The sequence below is a fragment of the Hemibagrus wyckioides genome, linkage group LG25 (genome assembly GCF_019097595.1).
Source record: "Hemibagrus wyckioides isolate EC202008001 linkage group LG25, SWU_Hwy_1.0, whole genome shotgun sequence".
In the NCBI taxonomy this organism is placed as follows: Eukaryota; Metazoa; Chordata; class Actinopteri; order Siluriformes; family Bagridae; genus Hemibagrus; species Hemibagrus wyckioides.
The window spans coordinates 20,437,133-20,461,122 of record NC_080734.1 but is presented as its reverse complement, the minus strand read 5'-3'; the positions used below and the strand labels follow the sequence as shown (position 1 = coordinate 20,461,122).

At 40.8% G+C, this 23,990-nt stretch overlaps 1 protein-coding gene across 1 annotated transcript; it reads left to right on the top strand.

The window, feature by feature from the left end:
• The first annotated feature begins 361 nt into the window (after positions 1-361).
• Positions 362-23,945, top strand: firrm (fignl1 interacting regulator of recombination and mitosis). The gene is made up of 25 exons (XM_058378970.1): positions 362-521; positions 639-765; positions 3,531-3,570; positions 3,663-3,751; positions 3,857-3,961; positions 4,202-4,342; positions 5,147-5,309; positions 5,428-5,512; positions 6,776-6,914; positions 7,205-7,294; positions 8,412-8,476; positions 8,643-8,791; positions 9,294-9,423; positions 14,597-14,783; positions 16,018-16,100; positions 16,550-16,601; positions 17,505-17,594; positions 17,791-17,976; positions 19,991-20,107; positions 22,342-22,437; positions 22,558-22,671; positions 22,900-23,004; positions 23,117-23,197; positions 23,287-23,415; positions 23,566-23,945. The coding sequence occupies exons 2-25, from the start codon at positions 676-678 to the stop codon at positions 23,764-23,766; spliced, it is 2,727 nt and encodes a 908-aa protein (XP_058234953.1). The 5' UTR covers positions 362-521; positions 639-675; the 3' UTR covers positions 23,767-23,945.
• Positions 23,946-23,990: the final 45 nt, after the last annotated feature.

Genomic DNA, 23,990 nt, shown 5'->3' with positions numbered 1-23,990 from the left:
TCTGTGTCTGTCTGTCTGTCTGTCTGTCTGTCTCTCTCTCTCCGTCTCTCTCTCTCTCTCTCTCTCTCACACACACACACACACACACACACACACACAGCTGTTTTTTAGAACTTAAAACCTTCTGACCAATTGCAGACGCGCGCTGCACTGACGTCACTCCAAACGCGGAGCGCGCAATTTTTGAGCCGTACCATTTTGCCATTTTGTCATTTTGTTCGCGAAGTGAAATATATGGCTAGACAGACTCCAGCCATTGCAGTGCTGATTTGTAGAATGTCACGTAATATTTTACGATACACTCGAGTTACATTTGAAAATCTTTCACGAAATAGCATGTCACACATCACCCCCCCGCATGACAGCTTGAATGGGCTCGCCCGTAGTACTGAGAACAGAAGAGGTGAATTTAAACACAGAGCGGGTCCGGTTCATGTGTACAGATTGTATTTTACTGATTTTTGTATTTTATTGATGTTTGTGCAAATTTCTTTTTTGCCGGCTCCTGTAATATTTTGATGGTAAGTATAACATGTTATTTCAGCGGTTGTGAGTTTAGAGCCCGGTTGTGAATGAGTAGGTAGAGTGTGTGTTGTTTAGCTAGCCTTTAGCACTCCCTCTGCTCTGTCTGACCACAGTGACCTCTCTCAGCACTGCTGATTCACGGCTCTGGACATGTCTCAGGCGACCCTGCTGGAGGAGGTGCTACACTGGACTCCGGAGACATGTCGACAACAACTGAAAGTGGTCCTGCCCAAACTGGTCATATCCTTTACCACTACTTTATTTACCGCACATAATCAGACACCAGACAGATACACGGCTGTATTAGAGCCGTAACGGTACCATGAGTCTTCATCTCGGACAGGTCACCCTGCAGAATCATCACTGATCATCATCAATAGATTATCTGTAGTGTAAATAACATCATGAATATTCAGGGGATGTGTTAGCTTAGTGGGTAAGGCAGTGGGTCACTGTGATTTAATCCCAGGTCCACCAATCTGTCACTGCTGGGCCCCTGAGCAAGGCCCCCTGAGCAAGGCCCTTAACCCGTAAATGCTCAGTTGTATGAGGATGAGGTTCCCTTCTGAGCCTGGTTCCTCTCAAAGTTTCTTCCTCATATCATCACAGGAGTTTTTCCTTGCCACCATCACCACAGGCTTGCTCATTAGGGATATATATATATACACTATATTGCCAAAAGTATTTGCTCACCTGCCTTGACTCGCATATGAACTTAAGTGACATCCCATTCCTAATCCATAGGGTTCAATATGACGTCGGTCCACCCTTTGCAGCTATAACAGCTTCAACTCTTCTGGGAAGGCTGTCCACAAGGTTTAGGAGTGTGTTTATGGGAATTTTTGACCATTCTTCCAGAAGCGCATTTGTGAGGTCACACACTGATGTTGGACGAGAAGGCCTGGCTCTCAGTCTCCGCTCTAATTCATCCCAAAGGTGTTCTATGGGGTTGAGGTCAGGACTCTGTGCAGGCCAGTCAAGTTCATCCACACCAGACTCTGTCATCCATGTCTTTATGGACCATGCTTTGGTCACTGGTGCACAGTCATGTTGGAAGAGGAAGGGGCCAGCTCCAAACTGTTCCCACAAAGTTGGGAGCATGGAATTGTCCAAAATGTCTTGGTATGCTGAAGCATTCAGAGTTCCTTTCACTGGAACTAAGGGGCCAAGCCCAGCTCCTGAAAAACAACCCCACACCATAATCCCCCCTCCACCAAACTTTACACTTGGCACAATGCAGTCAGACAAGTACCGTTCTCCTGGCAACCGCCAAACCCAGACTCGTCCATCAGATTGCCAGATGGAGAAGCGCGATTGGTCACTCCAGAGAACGCGTCTCCACTGCTCTAGAGTCCAGTGGCGGCGTGCTTTACACCACTGCATCCGACGCTTTGCATTGCACTTGGTGATGTATGGCTTGGATGCAGCTGCTCGGCCATGGAAACCCATTCCATGAAGCTCTCTGCGCACTGTTCTTGAGCTAATCTGAAGGCCACATGAAGTTTGGAGGTCTGTAGTGATTGACTCTGCAGAAAGTTGGCGACCTCTTCGCACTATGCGCCTCAGCATCCGCTGACCCCGCTCCGTCAGTTTACGTGGCCTACCACTTCGTGGCTGAGTTGCTGTCGTTCCCAAACACTTCCACGTTCTTATAATACAGCTGACAGTTGACTGTGGAATATTTAGGAGCGAGGAAACTTCACGACTGGATTTGTTGCACAGGTGGCATCCTATCACAGTTCCACGCTGGAATTCACTGAGCTCCTGAGAGCGACCCATTCTTTCACAAATGTTTGTAAAAACAGTCTGCATGCCTAGGTGCTTGATTTTATACACCTGTGACCATGGAAGTGATTGGAACACCTGATTCTGATTATTTGGATGGGTGAGCGAATACTTTTGGCAATATAGTGTATATATATATAATCTCCCCCCTTTCTGTTTCTCTACTTTTGTGTAAAGCTGGTTTGAGATGATGTCCATTGTAAAAGGTGCTATATAATTTATAAAGAATAAATAAATTAAATAAACAATTAAATAAATTGAATGAATTGTATAAAATGTGATAAAAACCTAAGGGTGTGTAAGTAGAATATTTATCAGTAAGTAGAATATTTATCCTAAAATGCTGCCTGAGATGATGTATAAATCCAAACCAAACCACCTCTGGAAAACAACTAAACCCTCTTCTTCGTAACAGCTTCTCCTGCTGTTACACCCCTAAATCATCTCATTATTTATTATTAAGTGTTTTTCAAACCATATTTACTGCTCAGAAAGACATAACTGATGTTTAGGTCAGCATATAAACACGTCCAGTAAATTAGTCCTATAAATAATGATAGTAATTGAGTGTTTACTATTATTTGTTTTCACTGACATCACTGTGACTTATGCAACTACCCACAATGCACTGTGAGTAACTCATTGGTTGACAGGATAGCAGATAGGCCATCTGACCTGAAATTCAAAACATTTCCTTCAGAAAATCCAATTTGGTAATTTAAAACACAACATGACATACTCATAAAAATGTCCTTTATTCACCTCCTTCACCCCGGGTGACAAATTAGCTCCATGTTCTTCGACAAGTGCTGAAAAACCAAAATGTTTTGAACAGATCCCACTTCTCTCAAATTGTGATATCCTTATGATTAATGACAGCCTTCCATAACCTGCATAACCTTTCTTCAGATAATATCTGCGACTCAGGGCCCTGATTCAGAATAACTTTCACAACCTTGCTTCCTTCACCAGATTGATTGTCTGGCACGATGTGGCGGTCTTCATACAGAGATGTGCCATTGATGTAGGCAATCATAATGATGGACAGCAATGTACACACGTTTCTTTTGAAAACAAAGGACTAACCGTTATAACAATTATAATGTAATCATTTTAACTTTGGACCCCATGCCTAATTTAACACTCTACTGCCGTCACAAACTTTTTTTAAGCACAATTCACGCTAAGAAGACACACCTTGACTTCCTTGACTGTTGTACTCCATTCATTGTAACACTGATAGCTGGAACGAACACATCAGTAAGTCTTTTAGCTAATTGTGGTGGTTTTTGTTATTTTATTCTGTGTATCACTGTGTCAGGTCGTATTGATTATATGGTTTATATTTACAGATGTTCTGCAGATTATTGTTGACATGTTTCTACCTCATCTGCCTCTGCCAGAACTTGAGGAAGAATGTTTCTCTAAAATATTTCCTAAGGTGAGGTCTCTGATGTACAGCCACCTGAATCTGTGTGTTATTACACATGATTATGGACATGTTTTAATCTTTCTATGTGGACATGTCATGCATCCTTGGCTGCAGGTGGAGGTGATGTTTACTGGCCTTTTGGAAGAGATTGCCAAGCAGATTGGAGACCTGTCTAGCCAGAACACAGAGCTACACGCTTTCCTCAGGAATATTTTGCAGGTTCTCTGAATAACATTTCTTAGAGCTCATTTGTTAGTGTTGAATATTACTAGGATTTGTCATGCTTGCTGGAAAGCATGGTTGGAATTGTCTGGGCATAACAGTATTTATCGCCTCTTCTAGTGTTCACTGTAGACAGATAGAATACAGGCTATGTACCATAGCATCTTATTCACTTGTGGTGCAGGTTATGTTGTTAATGATGGGAAATTAAGCTCCATGTAATGTTTATGTATGTAGATGATGGTGAAGACATTGGAAGCTCTGTCTGCTTGTGTGCGTCACGTGTGCACTCTTGATGAGGCGACCTCCCTGGACTCCATTCGCTCTTTGCCCTCTTGTGTCCTCCACATCTTAAAGGACACTTTCCAGCACTGCAAGGTATGTCTTCTTTATATCTTTACACACTATGCACTTCTTCTGTGGAAATACCCAGCCATCAGTTTGAGTATTATTGATTCTAAAGAGAATTGTTAATGCTTTTGTAGATCTAATTAAGAAGCCTCTTGAGAATTTGTAGTACTGTTGTAACCTGTCATTTAAGTTTACATTCACATTTTTGGCATTTGGCCCTTTGACACCCTTTTCCAGCGACTTACACGTTTCTCATTTTCTAATACAACTGAGCATTTGAGGGTTAAGGGCCTTTTTTAGGGGCCCAGCAGTGGCAGCTTGGTGGACCTGGGAACTCACAGCCTTTGGATCAGTAGTACAACACCTTAACCCCTAAGCTACCATGTCCCAAGTTCATAGATAAGATGCCTGAAGATAAATTCATTTTTCATGCTGCGTTCGTCTTCCCTTGGAAATGGGAATTCTACACGTGTAATGAGAGAATTTTCAGCTAACTGTAATGAGTAATGTATTCTTTCCTTGTCAGAACAGTGACCTGTAGCGAATATATAAATATATAAATAATGTCGGTGAGTGGACTTGCTGAACTCTGCGGAATTCAGAGTTCAGGAGACCACCTCAAGCAGGAATTCTGCACTGGCTTTTCATGGTCTGAATTTGGGAATTCTGAGTTAGGGCCTCTAGCTGAATTGCAGCATAAGTCAAGATCATTCAAAGTAAAATACATTGAAAACATAAAGTATCACCATAGAAACTGACATTTTGCAGACACCTGTTGTTAAAGGTGCATTGTGTATGATTGTCTACAACTGACTGCATTGTGGTCTGTAGGATAGTGAGGTTGTGTACGGCGGCAGACTGTCACTTGTGGGAGATCTGCTCCAGAGTCTGTTCAGAGAAGCCTACTCCCTCCAGAAGTACCTGATGGAGCTGCTGGAGAAGATCAGCCTGGAGAACAGTGCCTCTGAAGAAGAAATATCTGATCTCGTTACAGGTGTCTCCATCAGAGTTTTCTGGAGTTCTGGATCTCCTTATCTGTGTTTTTTGGGGAATAAACATTGATTTATACATTTCTTACAGCAATACAGTGAAATCTTTGTTTTCTTGTGCAGTGATCCACAGTTTGCTGGACATATGCTCAGTTATATCCAATCTGGATATTGCCCTGCATGCTAACACATGGAAATTCATCATCAAGTGAGTAAAACCTACCTGAATCACTACTTCTACTTATTTTGTTCCTTCTGTCATTTTTGACCTATTTAAATGAATTGATTACAATCATAATTTGTTTTAAATAAAAATAATCATATGGTGCCTTGATGCTGATCAGTGTAGCATTCCTAAACAAACTGAAAGAGAGAAAACTCCATTATTTTGGATTATGCTCCCTCTTAAATCTGAAACTTGGTATGTGTTTTTTAAATGAGAAATCTTTAGTGTTTCGTGTCTTTCCTGTCACTGTAGATCCATTCTCTTTGCTGTTCCTGCTTCCTTTGGCTTCAGTTACACGGCATTAAATACAAAACCACGCCCCTCTCAGCCACGCCCAGTCAACTCTACCAGTTATTCATGGCACTCACCTGTTGCTCATCAACTGCTTAGTTCCTGTGTAAATGTCCCGCAGTTTATAATTCACATTGCTCACATTACAGGATGATGTAATACATTAGAAGGATAAAATCTAGTCCATACTCCATTACAGGAGGTGTAGAGCTACAGACTGTCATATAGAGCTAATACGACAGACTAAATGGATTGGTTATCCAAAACTTCTTGAACTTTCATTACTAAACCTGTTTTTTTTATCTGTAGTCTCCAGCCAGCTCTACCTCCATAATCATTTACCTGAAGTGTGACAGTGGGGCACTGAATATGATGAAGTTTTATTAGTAATGTATGTTGTATGTTTGTGTTTATTTAGTTTTCCCATATCGGTGTGAAATGAGTATTATAGCATTGAAACAATTTGCTCTACCAACAATTTGCTCTACCCCTTCAGGCTGCACCGTCACAACATCTGTCTAGATCCTGAATTAGTGTGTGTAGTGCACAGCATATAGAGTGTGGTTTTGGAACTTCAGTGGATTTCTCTGGATTTCCTGATCCACTTGTAGGTGAAAGAAAATGGACACAAAATGTAAAATAAAGGTGCTGTTACAGGCCAACTCAAATCTGATGTCCCTCTGAAGCAGCTGGTGTGAAATAAAACTTGTTTACACAATGTCTGGTGTGAATTGACCCTGAATACTCAGTCATTTTAAAAACATTTATTATGATGTATGTATCATGGTCCTCTATCCCAGGGCCTGGCCTTTGATAGGAATAATAATTGTGTGTCATTTTTTTTAAACCCATATAGAAGGCAGTCTCCTAAATGATTTGCTTTAATACCTAACAAGAAGCCTTTCTCGCTGTGATACTGTGATACCAAGTATTTATTAAGCTCTTTGTTTCTAGGCAAAGTGTGAAGTACCAGACTCTGGTGGAGGAGCGTTTGCGACATGGTGACCTCGTTACTTTTTTGTGTGAGGACCTGCTGGCTTCAGTAAGGAACTCTCTGGAGATGGCTGAGCAGATGCAGCAGTCAGATCTAAAGGTACAGCACATTTGGTATTATCCACAAGTCAAATGATCAACAATACAAATACAATACAAAATCAGAGAGACACACAAGTCCACAGCAAGAACATTTAAGGAATATGTCTGAACTAACTGTAGAATGCAGTAGTGCTGATTAGTTTTGTCTATGAAAACACACACACAGTGTCCATACTGCAACACACACACACACAGTGTCTATACTGTAACACACATCACACTATATTGTGTGAGAAGTTGTGTGTGTGTGAACTAAACCATATGTTTATTTTTTTAACTTTCTGAAAGGAAATAGTGCAGTGTCCTGGATACAAGGCCTTCCAAAAAACCACAAAGATGTGCAGGTTTTTTGCCAACACATTGGTCCATTACATAAAGGTACCAGACAATTCTCTATATTTTATCATAAATTTTGAACTCAAATGAACCTGTAGGAACTCGTAATAACCTGGTGTGTATACCCTTTTACAATTGGGGGTGTGGTTCAGTTCAGAATGAACCAATCACATTCAGTCTCATGTTCTAAAGTATTTATCATCCAGCTGTCATCAATGATCTGATTCTGATTAACCCCAAATTAAGGTCAGCAGATTCTGTAAGATTTTATTCACATCATCTTGGTTTCGTCTGACCTCTTCCACAGTCTGCAAAGATCAGGAGAGGTGTGTAAAACATTAGATGTATCATGGAACACTGTAAATGCTCATAAAGCAAATGAAGCAGCACAGTGACTTCACCATGAGCAGGGCATTACTCCAACATTTATAATAGGACAAGAACTTACCGGAGAGACTGCCCAGTGACCTACAGCAACATTAAAGGAGCTGCAGGAACTTCTGACCCGTACTGACTCCTCTCTGTATGTGACCACAATCTCTCATATTCTTCACCGGCCATGGGCTAGGACGACTAGACTGAAGCTCTTTCTCCAAAAAAAAACATCCACTCTCATCTAAATCTCCCCAAACCATGTGGTAAAATGTTCTGGTCTGATGAGACCAATTCCCAAAGGTGTGTTTGGTAAAAAGTAGATCATGAAAAGAACACCATACCTACAACACCATACCTACAGTGCAGCATGGTGGTGGAGGCATCACGCTTTAGAGCTGCTCTTCTTCTGATAGAAATCAGGCTGGAGGAAATCATGAATAGCTACAAATGTAAAACCTTCAGATGTCAAAATGAGCTTGACCTTTCAGCACCACAGTGACCCAAAGCACACGTTCACATCCAGACTGGAAAACTTCATCAAAAAAATATCATTGTTCAGGATATTCTCGTAATCTGATGGATACTTGTACAAACAGGTTATTGTTCCTTAGTGAAAATGTTTCTTATTCTGTTTTTTACTTAAGTCACATTGAGGGTGGAAAATAGTCTGACTTGATCTTGATCTTAGTTTTAATTTTTTACTATACAGAAAATGCCATTTTAACAGGGTTGATTTGTGTAGAGTTTTTTATATCCATTATATATTTTTGCTTTATTTTGACAGGAATTCAATCCATTTCTGTCAAAGTTCTGTAGTCATTTTCACCGGCTGTATCTTCAAGTTCTCAGGTAATCTCAGCATTATTAGTATTATCATTATTATGCAGGCCATTTGCTGTGTAAATCTGTTCAGTCAATTATTTATTTATTTATTTGCCAATTGCATTAATTTTCAGTATTAACCTATTCAGTCTTGCTCTCTCTCTCGCTCTCTCTCTCTCGTTTCCATCCCCAGTAAATTTCCTCCTTGTGCCTCAGCCCTGTCTGTGCCTGTTGGCGTGGCTGAAGAGCTGAGCCATGTTGTTTTGATTCCTATGGATGCTATGTTGACACAGCTTTTACCCATGAGGCCGTTTGCCGAGTGTGTTCTGACCCCGGACCAGAGTAAGGCCACAGCAGTCCCCTGTCAAAACTTACCTTAACTGTGCATCAGCACTGGATCCTGCAGCTCAGCTATAATTATTATGAGTTATTTGGTGTCATTTGAATGGGATCAGGAAAAGGAGCATGCCAGCGGAAAATGATTTGTGAATAGCTTGTGGAGAGACAAGGTCTCTGGTCGTTAATATGAAGTAATTCCTGTCAGTCAAGGACACACACTGCCCTTGTGTGTGTATATAAGTGTCAGAGATATTTTACTTGTTTGTGAGAAACTCCACTGGTCAGCCTTGACCATTCACTAAACACACATCCTGTGCTTTTTCTCTTGGGACAGTAATCATCTAGTCATAATCTCTCTACTATTGTATTATTATGTATTTTTTATTACTACATGTTATAAATGACATTGTGTTCGAGTGAATTCTGCTCATTTTGTTGTGGAGGAACAGGTTATGGTGTAGCTGACAGTATTTGGTGAATGATTTTTGTTTTGCTGTGTGTTTAGAGTCCAGTTCGGAGCTGGTTCTGCCACAGTGTCTCCTGCTGGTGAACGTGTTGGGGAAGCTCTGCACTCAGACAGATGAGACTTTGTGTCTCTGGTATGATGGCAGTCAGTTCTCAGAGGAAACAAACAGGTCTGCTATTAACATTTAATGTTTGTTGAAAAAACATTTGTTAGATTCATTTTAAATTCATTTAAAATGTTCTCATCTTATACTTTAAATGAAAGAGACTGAAGGAGAGAGACACACTGTTTATTAAACCTTACATGCAAAATCTTTTTTTGTTGCTGATTTTGGTGAAGGAATAATTTAATATTTTTTACTAGACACCTTTTCAACACAGTTGGCCAGAGGTCAAACGACGGCAGTATATCTACAGTATACAGTGAGGGGGAAAATAATTATCTGATCCCCTGCTGATTTTGTACATTTGCCCACTGTTTATTTTTTATTTTAACAGTGAGAGACAGAATAACAAAAAAAAAAATCCAGAAAAACACATTTCAAAAAAAGTTATACATTGATTTGCATTTTAATGAGTGAAATAAGTATTCGATCCCCAATCAAATTTCTGCCTTCCAGGTGTCTTTCATACAGGTAACAAGCTGAGATTAGGCACAGTCTCTTAAAGGGAGTGATCCAAATGTCAGCTTGTTACCTGTATAAAAGACACCTGTCCACAGAAGCAATCAATCAGATTCCAAACTCTCCATCATGGCCAAGACCAAAGAGCTGTCCAAGGATGTCAGGGACAAGATTGTAGACCTACACAAGGCTGGAATGGACTACAAGACCATCGCCAAGCAGCTTGGTGAGAAGGTGACAACAGTTGGTGCGATTATTCCCAAATGGAAGAAACTAAAAATAACTGGGGTCTGGGGCTCCATACAGAATCTCACCTCGTGGAGTTTCAGTGATCATGAGAATGGTGAGGAATCAGCCCAGAATTACACGGGAGGATCTTGTCAATGATCTCCAGGCAGCTGGGACCACAGTCACCAAGAAAACAATTGGTAACACACTTCGCCATGAAGGACTGAAATCCTGCAGCGCTCGTAAGGACCGTAAGGTCCCCCTTCTCAAGAAAGCACATGTACAGGCCTGTCTGAAGTTTGCCAGTGAACATCTGAGTGATTCAGCAGAGAACTGGGTGAAAGTGTTGTGGTCAGGTGAGACCAAATTCGAGCTCTTGCTAAGGGGACAGGACAACTGCACTGCATCAAAGGGATGATGGACGGTGCCATGGGCACTGAAAATGGGTCGTGGATGGGTATTCCAGCCTGAGAATGATCTAAAACGCATGGCCAAGGCAACAAATGAGTGGCTCAAGAAGAAGCACATTAAGGTCCTGGAGTGGCCTAGCCAGTCTCCAGATCTTAATCCCAGAGAAAATCTCTTGAGGGAGCTGAAGGTTCGAGCTACCACACATAAGCCTCGAAACCTTAATGATTTGGAGAGGATCTGTGAAGAGGAATGGGACAAAATCCCTCCTGAGATGTGTGCAAACCTGATGGCCAACTACAAGAAACGTCTGACCTCTGTGTTTTGCCACCAAGCACCAAGTCATGTTTTGTGAAGGGGTCAAATACTTATTTCACTCATTAAAATGCAAATCAATTCATAACTTTGTTGTTCTTTGTGAGTGGACAAATGTACAAAATCAGCAGGGGATCAAATAATTTTTCCCTCACTGTATCTGTTGAATCAGCTTATGGCATTGTAGCATATAGAGTCAGGCCCAAAGAATTCAGACAGTGTCACAAGTTTGGTAATTCTGCCTTTGCACACCACACAATGGATTTGGAGTGATGAAGATGTGATTGAAGTGTAGATTTCCAGCTTTCATTTGAGGGATTTAACAAAAATATTGCATCACTTAGAGTTGGAAAGGATTTTTTTTTTTTTTTATCTTTTTATTTAATTAAAAAAAAAACTATAACACAGTAATACAGTGTTAAACAATAAGATTATACATACATATTGTGGTGGCAAGTCTGCACTCTGACTTGAAATGATTAACAAAGCAAAGAGATAAAGGAATTTTTATTTTGCCGCAGCAAAAGGCATCTCAAACACAGTGCAATAAGATTACACAGCGGAGAGGTGAGGCCCGCTTTCACGGGTCCCCCCTTATATAGCACTTTTAGGTGCATCCTAAACTAAATGTATATATGATCTCACTTCCATAAAAGGAGCTAGAGCATATAGAAAGACAAGATATACAATGTTCTTGCATTCCACGACTAGAGTCGCTCCTGGCACTGACAGCCGCCTGGTTAACATCTTCCCCTCCACAGACACACACACGCAGAGTTCCTAAAGGGTTACTTGTTAATCTATGTTACTTGTTAAAATTTCCACTACAGTATATACACACACTTGCATATAAAGAAAAAAAAAGGAAAAGAGGAAAAGAAAACGGAGAAATTTCTCAGCCTATCATGAACCGCTCGATCCAATTATTTACCCCTCTGCCCGAACTATCTTGTATTAAATCTTTAACCCAGCCGTTCAGTGAGAAGGAAATGTTTATTCAAATTTTCCCTTAAATATAATCTCTTGTACCCTGGTTGGAAGATGCTCCAAGACAGGCCCCCATAACTCTTCAAACAAGGTATTGTCTCCCCCAAGCACAGCAGTTAGTCTCTCTCTCAAAGGCAAAATTCTCTATAAGATCTCTCTATACCAAAGGGTGAGTGATAGAGGCCTAGGGTGACACCACTCAATAAGAATTCATCATGGGTTCATGGGTTAAGTTACCTTTGTTATCCTTAAGAGAAGAAATCATGCTCACCTCACTTTTACCCTAGCCAAGCATGCCAACAAGCAGCCTGGCTTATTGCAGTGTTCGTATAGCCTCTGCCTTGCAAAAAACCACAAGGTCTCTGCCTTTCTAGACAGAATATGATCCAAGGCTGACCTAGCTGCATCCGATTCCTTCTGCAAGCTGCGAGAGGGGAAGCTGGAAAACTTATTCTCTAAATCCCGAACAGATTTATGACCTGATAAAGCACATATGCCTAAAGCACAATCCTTCATTCTATCTAACATCTGACCAGACATGAATATATAGTCTATTCTAGAGGACATCTTATGTGGGTGTGAGTAAAATGTAAAGTCTCTGACTTTAGGGTTTATAATTCTCCTTGACATCAAGCAGGCCCAAATCTGCACAAAACTTGTCTATCTAGTAGCCTGTGTTGAGGCTGTAGTATGTTTAGGTGGGTTAAGGTCTAAACCAGGATCAAGCACACAGTTAAAGTCTCCACCAATAGTCATGTGGTTAACAGGAAATGCCGAAATACTAGAGAGGTTAATTCCAAAAAAAAAAAGTAGGTTCAAATACATTAGGAGCATACACACTTCTGATAAGGACCCTCTCGCCAAACAACTGGCCAAGAATAAGAATGTAACAGCTGCCTTGATCTTTAATCATATCCTCAAACCTAAAATACAATTTCTTATGAACCAAGACAGCTACTCCTCTACTGTGAGAATTAAAAGGTGAACTGAAAACTTGGCCCATCCATCCTCCTCTAAGCTTCAAATGCTCTGTATCAGTCAAGTGAGTTTCCTGTAATATAGCAATCTGAGCTTGTTCCCTTTTGAGGTATGTTATTTTCTGTCTTTTAATTACATGGTTAATGTTGGAAACGTTTTTATATACTCCCTCCATTTTCACAGACTCTGAAGTAGTTGGACAAACTAATATAATTATAAACCTACTGATTGTTTTTAATACTTGGATGCAGTTCCTTTGCTGTCAGCGACCTCTTTTCAGATGCTTTACCAAGTCTTTACTGCAGCAGCCTTCAGTTGTTGCTTGTTTGTGCTTTGCTTGTTTTCAGCCTTCCGTTTTATCTTTAGTAAGTGAAAATGGAGCTCGGTCAGATTGAGGTCAGGTGACTCAGTCATTTAAGACCATTCCATTTCTTTGCTTTAAGAAGCTCTTGGGTTGCTTTTGGGTCATTATCCTTCTGTCCTGTTCTAATCTGAGCAGAAAGTTTAGCTCTGTAAACTTCCGACTTCATCCTGCTGCTTCTATCAGCACTCATCATCAGTACACACCACTGACCAGTTAGACTGGCCATGCCACAACACTGCCTTCACCATGTCTGATAGATGATGCTCTGTGCTTTGGATCATGAGCCCTTCTTTTCCTTCATCTCTCCTCATCATTCTGCTACACGTTCAGCTTGGATTCATCTGTCCAAAGAATCAGGTTCCAGAACTGGGCAGCCTTTTATAGATGTTTTCTAGAGAAATCTAATCTGGACTTCCTGCTCTTGTCTTAGCAGTGGTTTGTATCTTGAGGTAAACTCTCTGTATATACATTCATCAAGGTTTCTCTTTATTGTAGACTTTGATGATTACACTCCTCCTTGAGTGTTCTTGAAAGGGCTAGATGGTGTGAAGGGGTTTTTCATAACCAAGGAAAGAATTCTTTACTCGTCTTCAGTGGTGTCCAGAGCTTTTGGTGTTGCTGAACACACCAGTGCATTCCTTCCCTTTAAAAATGTACCAGATTTTTGATGTTAAAGTTTCTGCTATCTCCCTGATCAGCCTAAGGATAGCCTTCTTCAACTTCAACACCTTTTTGGACCACATATTAAAAGTTCAAATTCAACACATGAAATCAAGTCCAGATCTTTTATCTCCTTAATTCGTCACAAAGAAACAGGCCACACCAGGCAATAGAACAAAATGACACCTCGTCCAATTACTTTTGAGCCTGTGAAAATGGAGAGAAAAAAAATCTGTAATTGTTAAATGTTTAATGCTATATTTTTTGTTAAACCACTTGAAATAAAGCTGAATATCTGCACTTCAATCACATCTCAATTACTACTTTTCAAAATTACATTGTGTCATTGTCCAAATACTTATGAACTATATATTAAAACTCAAAAGTATAAAACCATATTATAAACATTTATACATTTTTACTTTTCTGAACTGTGTGACTTTGTTGCAATGATCAGGAAATGTTCTGAAGATGTCAGGAGTATCCACACAGTGAGGTTTACTCTGAAAGCTCTTACTGTTCTATAAGACCGTGTCATGCACTGCTTTACAGACAGCTGTTATTTTTTTAAAATCATTTTAAACTCAGTTGTGTTTGTCCTTAAACGTCAGTGTAGTGTTATTGGGTGCTTTTGATTTGTTATTTTGAACACATTGGCCAATTTGGTAGCCGTCATGCTGCAGGAGAGACACACAGGTGACTAACGTGGATAGAAAAAGTACTCCAGCTAACTATATGCTCTTGTTTCCTGTTTCCCCTTCCTTGCCATCAATTCTTTAGGCTGTCCATATTTGAAGTGGTTTTTCTGAATTTTCGTCAGTGCCTGGTAGAGAGGACTGTTCCTGTACGGTTACCTGGGGTGATGATCCATGGCCAAGCTCAGGGCACAGTGAGCCTGCACCATCATGTGTGTGTGCATCTGTGTGGCTGTGTGGCAGCTCTACCTGCGCGACACTTCCCCAAGCTGGTTAGTATAGTACTGCACTGTAGCTGGTACCTGTTACTGGATTTCAAGGGTCTTGAAAAGATTTGTGTGCTTCTAAGATCCACCTTTCATTTCTTCTGATGTCTTTTCCTGTTGTGGATGCTTTCCAACATAGATAAGACACACCTGTATATAATGTAATGGAGCAGGGGCATCCAAGCCATGAACCATCACTATACAGGAGCAGGGTTGGGCATCTAGGATCTACTGTGTGAACAGAAATGGATGTACACTATATTGCCAACAGTTTTGGGACACCCCTCCAAATCATTGAAGTCAGGTGTGGCAATCACTTCCATGACCACAGGTATATAAAATCAAGCACCTAAGCATTCAGACTGCTTCTACAAACATTTGTGAAAGAATGTCTCGCTCTCAGGAGCTCAGTGTATTCAAGCGTGGTACCGTGATAGGTTTCCACCTGTGCAATAAGTCCATTCATGACATTTCCACACTACTAAATATTCCACAGTCAAGTGGTATTATAACAAAGTGGAAGCAATTGGGAACAACAGCAACTCAGAAACAAAGTGGTAGGCCATGTAAAATCACAGAGCGGGGTCAGCGCACACAGTGCACAGAAATGGCCAACTTTCTGCAGAGTCAGTGGCTACAGACCTCCAAACTTCATGTGGAGGGGGGATTATGGTGTGGGCTTGTTTTTCACGGGTTGGGCTCGGCTCCTTAGTTGCAGTGAAAGGAACTCTTAATGCTTCAGCTTCATACCAAGACATTTTGGACAATTTCATGCTCTTTGTGGGAACAGTTTGGGGATGACCCCTTCCTGTTCCAACATGACTGCACACCAGTGACCAAAGCAAGGTCCATAAAGACATGGATGAGTGAGTTTGGTCTGGAGGAACTTCAGAGTCCTGACCTCAACCCCATAGAACACCTTTGGGATGAATTAGAGCGGAGACTGCGAGCCAGACCTTCTCGTCCATCATCAGTGCCTGACCTCACAAATACGCTTCTAGAGGAACGGTCAAAAATTCCCATAAACACACTAAACCTTGTGGAAAGCCTTCCCAGAAGAGTTGAAGCTGTTATAGCTGCAAAGAGCGGGACAACTCCATATTACACTCTACAGATTAAGAATGGGATGTCATTTAAAGTTCATGTGCATGTAAAGGCAGGCATCCCAAAACTTTTGTCAATATAGTGTACATCAAATACTTGTGCACGTAGTAATATGTAGTCTTTCTGTTATTTTTAGGAGCGGTCATTGTTAGGTGCTGTGCTACAGTCAGACACCCAGACAGCCCTATTAGCCACTGACGTCTGGTGCTTCCTGGCACGGTGAGTGTCACTCATGGTGAGAGCACATGGCCAGCAGTGGCTGCAAACTTTCCATGACTCAGTGAGTCAGCTACACCAATTGTCAAAAGTTATTCACATGCTATTCATAGGAAAACAACTTAAAACGAAACCAAAAGGTTTTTCCCTAAAACTCTTGATTAGTTGATTAGCAAAACCGGTATAAAATACAATTTCTAAAAAAAATGGCCCTGATTATTTAAATCATATAGTCTAAGACCATGGCTTTGTGCTCATGGAGTAGGAATTGATATGTTGATTACAGGAGACATGTCAAGCCAAGTTAATAAATCTCTGTTCCTGAAGTATAATCACACAAATAAGTTTTCTAGCTTTCAAAATTAGAGTGCAAATCATAGTCTTGTGTGTGTGTGTGTGTGTTTATATCTGAGTGATCCTCTGACTCTTTCTTCCTCTTTGTGTGTGTGTAGATACAGTACAGCTGAGTTGTGTTTGCATCACGTTCTCCTTACAGCTCACCTGGTGAGTGCAGGCAGTTGAATGACCTTTCTTTCTCTGCTCCCAAAGTGATTTTGGAAATCTCTCCTGGGAGTGATAGGATTAAGCTCTCTGTTTCACTAACACCCCAACAGAGGCGACAATTGGTGTCAAATCTGTTTTGGGAATTGGACACCTGTCTGTGTAAGATCATGCTATTCTTACCTGTAGTGTTTGACCTGGATGCTTTATATGTTAGGTGTGTATTTCCCACATTACCAAGAAAGAGCTAAAATAAGGGAATGTAAGGGAATGATCAGTGCTGTACAGTTATTTCAGCATTATTGTTATTTCAGCAATCGTTAATTAAATTGTGCTTTTTAATACTTGTTTAAAAATCTGCAGCTAATTACTACCTGAAGTCTGAAACCCAGACACTACAGTAATGTCTCCTCATGCCATTACTGTCTATAGCTTAGATATCATAACCCAGGCTATAATTTGAGGTGGTATCGTTCGTCCATCCATCCGTCCATCCGTCTTTCTCCAGGAGTGAGCACCCCAGCATATTCAGTTTAATGCTCAAAGATATAGAGAAAACCCAGTTATGAAATAAGAATATAGCAGCATGAGTTTGTAAAATTGCATCTGAGTATCTGGAACAATAACACACAGCACTGTCCAGCAGTTTTAGCTGAGTTAAAATTTAATCATACATCAGGACTATGACCATATGATAACAATGATAATAAATTGATATTCAGGTCCTAACAGCTGAAGACATAATTGAAGAGGGTGTACTGTCTTGTTTAACTAAGTTTTAACAGCAGATATTTCATGTAGGAAGAAGCAGTTTTATTTTTGTACCTTGCTTTTGTCTCATAGCAACTGTTATTTACAATATTTGTAATATTTATAATATAGTGAGCAATTTTTCTGTTCTTGTAGATAAGGTCATGCCCATGTGAGAACTATCAGCTGACTCATTTGGGTTTGCTGCTAAGGCGCCTTCTCTTTCTTATGACTCCAAACCACCAGGTCAGACACACACACACACACACACAGTGCAGTGCTCATGAACTAGGACATTTGATACAGATTTATTAATGTAGTTAGTGCTAATAGATAGTGCAACCTTTTGTGTTCTGTGACTTCCATGTGACATTGTTACTGTTTCCTGTGTGTGTCTGTGTGTGTGTGTGTGTGTGTGTGTGTCCGCTTGCTTTTCTCTTAGTTGGAGTTTGTTGAACGATTCTTGCCATCTAAGGATGAGAACTTGTGTGTGTGGAGTCCAGTTTTGCTCAGCAGTCTGTGCTTGGATGTGAGTGCTCGTGTGCAGAGGGAAGTATTGAGCAGTGCTAAAGCTTCTGTTGATGCTTGGCACGCTGCAGGCTACAGGCTGGGGAACATACCCACATTGGTGAGGACCTCACTTAACAAATCTGTCTCTCAGTTGAGCGAGGGGGAAAACAGCATGTGATAAAGTTTCCCTTCTTTGTTTTGCATAGACACATACACAACTCCTCCTAACTCACTCTGTTCCCAGATTATTGAGCTTCAAATGGCAGTGACTCTGGGGTTTTAGGTGTTTTTTGCCCTGTGGGCCACTCATACACAGCTAGGAAAATTCAACAGGATATCTGTCAGCACAAGTTTCTAAAAACACTGGGACATATTTTGGGCAAGGCTACAGTATTGTGTTCATTATACTTAAACTGGCCCTGAACAAACTTTGATAAAATGATTAAATAGAAATCCAAAACAGTTTAGCACTCGCTTACTTTTATAAGTGGGTGACCATGAGAAAATCAGGGATGTTATTTTTTTTTAATCACTTAAGATACTTCAGTCATGCACAATAGAACACTTACTCATAAATAATCAAAGTGGTCTTTTCCTGTCCCTCTTCAGTGGTGGTGTATGACGCACTTACTAATAGCTGACACACAAACTAATAGTCTACATCATTTGCATGTATTTATTAATTAAATGCATACATGCTAAATATTTCAACTTTTAAGTGCATGTGTGTGTAAGTGTAGGGATAAACCACACAAGAATATTGAAGATAAAAGTAAATAATGTATAAAGTGCAGTGTCTGAGGTTTAGTTTTGATTTGAGGACATTTTCACCCAAGTCAGGTCAAAGTTGTAGGAATTACAACTTCCTTTTTATATGTGGTCCTCTCAAAAGTATTTGGATAATTGGCTGCTTACATGTTCAGTGGCCAGGTGTGTTTTATTCCCTCATTATCAAGAAAAGCTCTAGATTTTAAGCAGAGGAAAAGCTCTAGATTTTAAGCAGATGAAAAGCTCTAGATTTTAAGCAGATGAAAAGCTCTAGATTTTAAGCAGAGGAAAAGCTCTAGATTTTAAGCAGATGAAAAGCTCTAGCATTAACATTAACATTTATTGCTTTTAACATCAAAAGAGCTGCCAGTGAATTAAACCATTATTAATCTATAAAATCAAAACAACACACCATTAGTTGTGGCCAAATTAACTTAAAATAATTTGTTTCAAAAGTCTCAGAAGACCACTGAGGTAGAGGATGGAAGAATTCTTTCTCGGGTGAAGGTCATAACAGTTGGCCATAACAGATGAACAGGTAGGATTATCTGTCAACATTCGAAAGAAGACAGGAAAAAAAGATTAGAATAAAAGGAAAAAACAGGAGTGCCAGATTCTGGACAAGCATCCTATGAACAGATGAGACAAGGATGAACTTGTGCCAGAATGATGAGATGAGAAGAGTATGAGGAAGGGAAGGAACTGCTCATGGTCAGAAGCAGACCACCTCATGCTGTACTGTTGTTGTGTATAACTGACAGGGGAACTGGTTCACTTCTATTTATTGATATTGTGACTGGTGATAAAAGCAGCAGGATGAATTTTGAAGTGTCTAGAGCGATATTATCTGCTCACATTTAGCCAAAAACTCACTGGACTCAAAGCTTACTTCAAAAGCCACCCTGCAATGAAGTGGAACTTTCTGCAGTGGCCAAGACAGTCACCTGACCTGAATCCAATTGAACTGCGTTTCACTTGCTGATGACGAAACTAAAGGCAAAATCATTTTGGCTGCATCTGTGATGGACAGATTCTTTTATTCAGCATTTAGGCTCCTGAGCAGTGTGATAAAAAAGTGCTTGTTGTATTGTCCAGAGAACGTAATTCTGAATCCTGAAAATGCCTCACTGGTGCCTTTGGTGGCCAGGAGCTTCTGGGTGGGAGGGGCAAATTCTCACTCCCCTGTCACTAGCCAGTCATGGGCTGATGTATGCTAGGAAAGGCCAAATAGCACTTTCTGAGTATGTTCTATAACATCATTTCCTAATTATCAAAAAGAAAATGTGAATACTATATGCCTCAGTGTTGCCTGTGTAAATAAATGTATGTTTTGTCGCTCTTATTCTCTTTTCTCCTTGGTTCAGAACAAAGCACTGAGCTGTTTATTGTTGATGGTTCGAGGAGAGCCCCAGCAGGTCGAGGGTATGACCGCTTCACTAGACATTGTTCATCGGCTGTGGAATTGCATGGATGCTGCCCAGGTTAAAGAGAAAACCCTCTTGTTTTTATCATGTTTTGTACTTTTTGTATCTGCTAAATGTAAAAGTTTGGAAGTTCAACCTCCCTGATTTAAAAAAAATAGCCACAACAGACCTTCAGTGATAATTCAAGGCTGTGGCCAAAATTGCTTAATGAACACCAAGTAGCCATGTAGTAGACCATGTCTGTCTGATGAAGCCACCAATGGTGCATGGCCTTTCATGCCTTTCTAATGCTGAAAAATGCTAACTAGGCCAGTAACTTTAGCTAGCTTACAAAACTACAGTGTAGAGAACAAAAACAGTCAGTTTTTGGTTATAGCGATGTGGTTGTTTTTTTTTTTTTTTTTTTTTTTCTCCAGCATGTTATGAGCCACAGTATTAGCACATTAGCTAAAATACAATTTGGGATGCCCCAGTGACACACACATGCCTGATATACACTGCTCAAAAAAAATTAAAGGAACATTTAGAAAACGCCTCAGATCTCAATGAGGAAAAATATCATGCTGGATATCTATACTGATCTGGACTGGGTAATGTGTTAGGAATGAAAAGATGCCACATCGTTTGATGGAAAATTATCAACCTACAGAGGGCTTAATTCAAAGACAACCCAAAAATCAAAGTAAAAAACTACATTTTGCTTAAATTTCATTGCAGCAACTCAAAATGGTACTCAGTAGTTTGTATGACCCCCACATGCTTGTATGCATGCCTGACATCAGGGCATGCTTCTGATGGGAAGACGGATGGTGTCCTGGGGTATTTCCTCCCAGATCTGGGCCAGGGCATCACTGAGCGCCTGGACAGTCTGAGGTGCAACCTGGCAGCTTCGGATGAACCGAAACATAATGTCCCAGAGATGTTCTGTTGGATTTAGGGCATTCATTGGTATCAATTCCTTCATCCTCCAGGAACTACCTGCATACTCTCAGCACATGAGGCTGGGCATTGTTGTGCACCAGGAGGAACCCAGGACCCACTGAACCAGTGTAGGGTCTGACAATGGGTCCAAGAGTTTCATCCCGATACCTAATGGCAGTCAGGGTGCCATTGTCTAGCCTGTAGAGGTCTGTGCATCCCTCCATGGATATGCCTCCCCAGACCTTCACTGATCCATCCAAACCTGTCATGCAGAATGATGTTACAGGCAGCATAATGTTCTCCACAGCTTCTCCAGACCCTTTCATGTCTGTCACGTGTGCTCAGGGTGAACCTGCTCTCATCTGTGAAAAGCTAAGGGGGCCAGTTGCAGACCTGCTAATTCTGGTGTTCAATGGCAAATCCCAATCGAGCTCCACATTGCTGGGCAGTGAACACAGGGCCCACTAGAGGACGTTGGGCCCTCAGGCCACCCTCATGAAGTCAGACATTCACACCAGTGGCCTGCTGGGGGTCATTTTGTAGGGCTCTGGCAGTGCTCATACTGTTCCTCGTTGTACAAAGGAGCAGATACCGGTCCTGCTGATGGGTTAAGGACCTTCTACGGCCCTGTCTCCTGGAATCTCCTCCATTCTCTTGAGACTGCTGGGAGACACAGCAAACCTTCTGGCCTTCTGGCAATGACACGTATTGATGTTCCATCCTGGAGGAGTTGGACTGCCTGTGTAACCTCTGTATGATACCTCCAGGTATCACCTCATGCTACCAGTAGTGACACTGACCCTGATCAAATGCAATATTAGTGAAAAACAGTCAGGAAAGATGAGTAGAGAAAAAAACTGTCAGTGACCTCCACCTGTAAAACCATTCCTGTTTTAGGGGTCATCTCAATGTTGCCCATCTAGTGCACCTGTTGTTAATTTCACACCGACTGAAACTGATTAACAACCCCCTGCTACTTAACTGACCAGATCAATATCCTAGGAGCTTAACTTACTTGATGCTATACTTTGATTAAAAAGTGTTTCATTCATTTTTTTTGAGCAGTATATAAAAATATTGAATAAATATTGAGAAAAAAACTAACTCCTTCAGAAGTTCTTTTTATTTTCTTTAATCTATACAGTGTGTGTGTATAATATGTCTAAACGTTATGATGTCTGCTGAATTGGTGTGTGATGCATGCATTTAAGTCTTGAACAGAATTGTTAGTGACCTACAGCAGCTCAGGACGATGATATGTGATTTATTTGATATTAGACATGTTTTAGACATTAATATGAGACATTCTTGATATATTAGACGTTTTCTTCCAACTAAAAACAAATAAATCGTGAAGCTGTCTTGTGTAGGTTCAGACCCATCCCTCTCTTCAGTGTACCTTGAGGCTGCTTCTGTCCATTTCAGCCAAGTTGATTAAAAGTATAGACCCACAGGCTATAGTTCAGGTAACAGTTTCATCATTCTGTCTCAATTCTTTTTCCACATTTTTCCTTTTATTAGCTTCATGTTGCATGTATCTTTTCCACTGTAACTCGTGCACATGTCATGTTTTTTATGTATTTTAGGCCTTTTCCTGTCTCATTGGCCTGAACCTGCAGAACTGCAGTGATGACCTGGTGCTAGCTGCTTTGGAGTATTTGGCCTCCATGGGGAAAATATTTGTTCCTTCTGATATTCAGGTAACACTCGCTTTTGTGGTCAGGACCTTTTGTCCTTTTATTAACTAGGCAGAATTTGCTATTTTTATTTTCAGTGTGTTATTAAAATATTCCCTGAGCTCCCTCTTTCCATGCAAATATTCTCAGTTTATTCTTGGTTATCTCTGTCGATCCATAACATTCATGTGAACGCAGTAAAGCTGTAACGCCTGATTTTTCTGTATGAGTGTGTTTGCTTGTTGTGTGTAGTTTCAGGTGCTGCCCCGCCTCAGCTGTCTGTTCAGCGCTCTACTGATTCATGAGTCTTGGTTGCTCTGTCAGCACACACTGGAAGCCTTTGCCACTTTTGCTGAGGTTAGACTCTCTTAATAGTATGATAAATATAGCTGTCCTTAATTTTTAAAACAATGTTAAACATTAAAATAGTTTTTAAACACTCATCTGATGCTTTTCCTTCTATTTAAAGGCCACCAGTCATGAAGAGATCATCTCTCAAAGTCTGAGCACAGAGGAGACCAAGAACAAAGTGGTGAACTTCCTCAGTAAAGTATGTGACATGTGGCTGCTCGTCTGGCAGCATATCGTTTGAGACTGAATGTGCTGTAAATGAATATTAATGCATGATTATCTCTACAGGTCATCACATCCCAGCAGGCTGCAGGGACCAGCATGGAGAGACTGAGGACTGAGGCACATGTCATTGAAAGACACAATGAGAGACTGGAGAAAAGGGAAAAGACACCTGCAGAAACACCTGTTGCTGAGGTGATAAGTGCTTTATATTTATATACACACCTTAAACCCTCACACAGTTCGTAAAGCTGAGGTGTTGGATATCTTGGTCCATTTGAAACACTGTACTGTTTGTCACTGACACAGACTACATGCTGAATTCCAACTTCTTTTCTCCATCAGCCATGTGCCAAGCGTCCACGCCAGGAGACCTGTAAAGAAGAGGAGTATGAGCGCTACCTCCAGGCAGCAGAAAGTGCTCTGAGAGCACTGTGGGGTACTTGGGGTACAGCTGAATTGCCTCCACTGTGGGTCACATCACGACTGCAAGCCTTACAAACACTGGTGACACAAATGATCAGTAACAAGCCCCATGCACCCTGATAAAACAGTGCAGCACAGCAGGCCATCCTGTTTCTCACAGTCCCAACTGTTTTTGCTGAATTTGTTCCGCTGTAATGAAAACAAGGTAATTTCAGCCAAGAGCACTTTTTTTTTTTTTTTACTATGAACTTCTGTATAATCTTTGTATATTATTTGTTCATTAAATGTATTTCACTTGATGCTCTTTCCACTGGTCTCTGAACATAATCTCTGATTATCTCATG

Bases quoted from the DNA above. Each gene is read 5' to 3' on its own strand.
- firrm (XM_058378970.1), top strand. From the start codon at position 676: ATGTCTCAGGCGACCCTGCTGGAGGAGGTGCTACACTGGACTCCGGAG. The intron at 8,477-8,642 runs GTAATCTCAGCA...TTCCATCCCCAG, and splicing joins CTGTATCTTCAAGTTCTCAG to TAAATTTCCTCCTTGTGCCT. The intron at 17,595-17,790 runs GTCAGACACACA...CTTTTCTCTTAG, and splicing joins TTATGACTCCAAACCACCAG to TTGGAGTTTGTTGAACGATT.